Source organism: Cebus imitator, unplaced genomic scaffold, assembly GCF_001604975.1.
Source record: "Cebus imitator isolate Cc_AM_T3 unplaced genomic scaffold, Cebus_imitator-1.0 Scaffold386, whole genome shotgun sequence".
Lineage (NCBI taxonomy): Eukaryota > Metazoa > Chordata > Mammalia > Primates > Cebidae > Cebus > Cebus imitator.
This window is the reverse complement of record NW_016107701.1, coordinates 893,445-896,887: the sequence shown is the minus strand read 5'-3', so window position 1 is coordinate 896,887 and position 3,443 is coordinate 893,445. Positions and strand designations below refer to the sequence as shown.

Sequence of the window (3,443 nt, the reverse complement as noted above, 5' to 3'; positions counted from 1 at the left end):
AGCCTCCCAAAGTGCTGGGCTTACAGGTGTGAGCCACCACATCAGGCCATATTTTATTTGATTTTATTATTATTATTATTATTATTATTTTTGAGACAGGGTTTCGCTCTGTCTCCCAGACTGGAGTGCAATGGTGCAACCTTGGCTCACTACAATCTCTGCCTCAGCCTCCCTAATAGCTGGGATTACAGGTGCATGCCACCAAGCCCAGCTAATTTTTTCTATTTTTAGTAGAGACAGGTTTCACCGTGTTGGTCATGCTGGTCTCAAACTCCTGACCTCAAGTGATCCACCCATCTTGGCCTCCCAAAGTGCTGGGATTACTGGGGTGAGCCCTCATGCCTGGCCCAAGACATATTTTTTGGTTATAATTTATTTCAACATGTTAATATAGAAAGAAACTTAGTAGTTTGGGGTACTCCTACACCCTCTCTTCCAGAAAGGCAGGATGGTTCGTTTTGCTGTGCTTTTTAGAAGACTGTCCTAAAAAGTAAGACTTTACCCATTCCCTTTTATATTTTATTTCTTCACTCTTAAATTCTTCTCCTGTCATCTCCACATCATATACATCTTCTCATTGATATTTATAGCTTTCATATAGAATTTCATGTCAAACTTGGTCATCATACAGCCAAACAATGCTTTAGTGTATTATTAATTGCTCGAAACTCTCTCGTTGTCCATAAATCATTTTTGTGGTAGTTGTAGATATAAAATTTCTCCTAATTACTTCAGAACACTATTGCTTAAGTCTGAATGCAGCAAGCTAGGTAAAGCCTGACAAGAATTCCTTAGGAGCCCACCATTGGTCCAGGGTTCAGAAGTCCTCTGGCTATCACTCTGAGCATACCAGACTTGGGCTGCTTTTAACTGACATACACCAAACCTGTCAGCCATGGCTGTACCATAGATACCTTTTCTTCCCTCTGGAAGCACGTTGTCAAAGGACATTTTTTCAGTTAATTTTTTTTTCTGTTTGAAGTCTTCAATATATATGAGTAGAATTTCTCCAACCTGGATTAGCAATACTTACAGAGCTGATCTAAGAGAGAATGCTGAATCACACTGAATTAAGGTAGCCATGGGAGATTACTGAATTTTGAAAATATTGCCACATAATATTATTTTCTTATCCTAGCCACTCAACCATTAGATTTGATGGTGTTTATCTGAGACTACTAAATAGTTTCACAAGTAAAATTTTCCAGAACACAGCAGATGTTTGTATATATCTAAATATATGATTTCTACTACATTTCTTATTTGTTAGTATTAGAAAAAAAAATCAAGACCAACAAATACTGCGAATTTGAGTGCAACAACCATTGTCTCTAAAAACATATTGAATCTCCAATGCTTAGGACCTCTTTTCAAATAACTTTCTCTCTCTACTCTCTACAGGCTGAAACATTAAAAGAGAGATATCAAAAAATTGGTGACACCAAAAGGAATACTCCCATTGAAGCTCTCTGTGAGAATTTTCCAGGTGGGATACTAAAAAGACACTCCAGTCAGTGTGATTGAGCTTTGAAAGCAAGTAGAGTCCATGGCTGGGTATCTTGAAACAAGGGTGCTGTTTAGCTAATAAACATTTCCTTTCGTGATACAAACCAAAGTAGATCTTATCACTTTTTTTTGGTCCATTAAAAAAACAGTGTCAGGTCGTCTGTATAAATAACCCTTTTGTGGCCTAGTGCTTCCCCACAATTGCTATGGAAAGCATGCAGCTAATGAGCATGGCCTTTCATCTCTTTTTGAACAGAGGAGATGGCAACCTACCTTCGATATGTCAGGCGATTAGACTTCTTTGAAAAACCTGATTATGAGTATTTACGGACTCTCTTCACAGACCTCTTTGAAAGGAAAGGCTACACCTTTGACTACGCCTATGATTGGGTTGGGAGACCTATTGTAAGTATCTTGTTTTTACCTCATTACCTCCTTTCTCCAACCAGCCCTACCTGATACCTTTACTTGTTGGTCTTTCTGCTTGAATCTTTAGTAAAAATCTTCCTTTGATTGTAAACTGTATATTTACCAGCCTTTTCAGGGTGTTGCCATAGGTTGTTCTTACTAGTTCAGAAGTAGGAAGGAGTTACGTATTTTTCCTAGTCATATAGGAAGATAATAACTTGTATGTCCTGTGATACCAGAATTTGAGCCAGGTTAGGAGAAGTTTCATTTGAATGATTCAGAAGTGTTTTTTGTTTGTTTTTTTATTTTTTATTTTGAGACAGAGTCTCACTCTGTTGCCCAGGCTGGTGTGCAGTGATGCCAATCTTGATTCACTGCAACCTCCGCCTCTCAGGTTCAAGTGATTCTTCTGCCTCAGCCTCCCGAGTAGCTGGGATTACAGGCACACACCACCATGCCCATCTAAGTTTTACATTTTTAGTACAGATGGGGTTTCACCATGTTGGCCAGGCTGATCTTGAACTCCTGACCTGCCTGCCTTGACCTCCCAGGTGTGAGCCACCACACCCGGCCCCATGATTCAGAAGTTGATGCTACATACACTGTTAAGGTACTTGGCCTCAGTAGGAATGGAACCCAGCAACATAGGAAGCTTTTGGACTTGTTGTTCTGGTCAGAGGTTCACAGGGCCATATAGATATCACTGGAGGATAGTTTTGTATTTTTGAAGGTAAGCTATTCTCCAACGAACTATTTAATATAAAGGGAGGACCAGGCTTCCTCCTTTTTGCAGATGAGCAAGCTGAGAAGACAAGACAACTTGAAAGTGCTCTTGGTAACTGAAAATAATTACTACTCTATTAGAATTATAATGATTCTGTCCTTTGCACATGCATCAAGGTGGACCTGTTTCCCCCATTTGACTTTTTGTTTCATTTTTCCAGCCTACTCCAGTAGGGTCAGTTCACGTAGATTCTGGTGCATCTGCAATAACTAGAGAAAGCCACACACACCGGGATCGGCCATCACAACAGCAGCCTCTTCGAAATCAGGTATGTGTTGATCCTTCATTCTTTCAGATCCGTCATTCTTTCCCCTTCTTCATGGCTAATATTAAAATCCAAGTTCTTCAACTTCTCTGCTTTAATGTATATACTGAAAATAAAGACCAAATGCTTGCCATTTCTTACAGGTGTGGTATGACTTTCAAGCAACCCTCAGGGCATGTATAGTTGCACTGAGATGTGGCCAGGTGCCTTATATGAAGCATCCACTCTAAAGAGTCTGGCCAAGTGTGGTGGCTTATGCCTGTAATCCCAGCACTCTGGGAGGCCAAGGCAGATAGATCACTTGAGCCAGTAGTTCAAGACCAGCCTGGGCAACATGGTGAAACCCTGCCTCTACATAAAATACAAAAAGTTAGTTGGGCATGGTGACATGTGCCTATAGTCCCAGCTACTTTGGAGGCTGAGGTGGGGGAATCACCTGAGCCCAGGAAGTCAAGGCTGCAGTGAGCCGAGATTGCTTGC

The 3,443-nt window shown here is 40.7% G+C and overlaps 1 protein-coding gene across 6 annotated transcripts in view; it reads left to right on the top strand.

Moving 5' to 3' along the window:
- The window catches only part of CSNK1G1 (casein kinase 1 gamma 1), a 183,131-nt gene that overhangs the window by 143,079 nt on the left and 36,609 nt on the right, over positions 1-3,443 (top strand). For all 6 annotated transcript variants that reach the window (XM_017508059.2, XM_017508065.2, XM_017508063.2 and 3 more), the window contains 3 exons: positions 1,402-1,486; positions 1,763-1,911; positions 2,859-2,966. In XM_017508059.2, the coding sequence (XP_017363548.1) occupies positions 1,402-1,486; positions 1,763-1,911; positions 2,859-2,966 (342 nt within the window). The remainder of the gene's footprint in view (positions 1-1,401; positions 1,487-1,762; positions 1,912-2,858; positions 2,967-3,443) is intronic.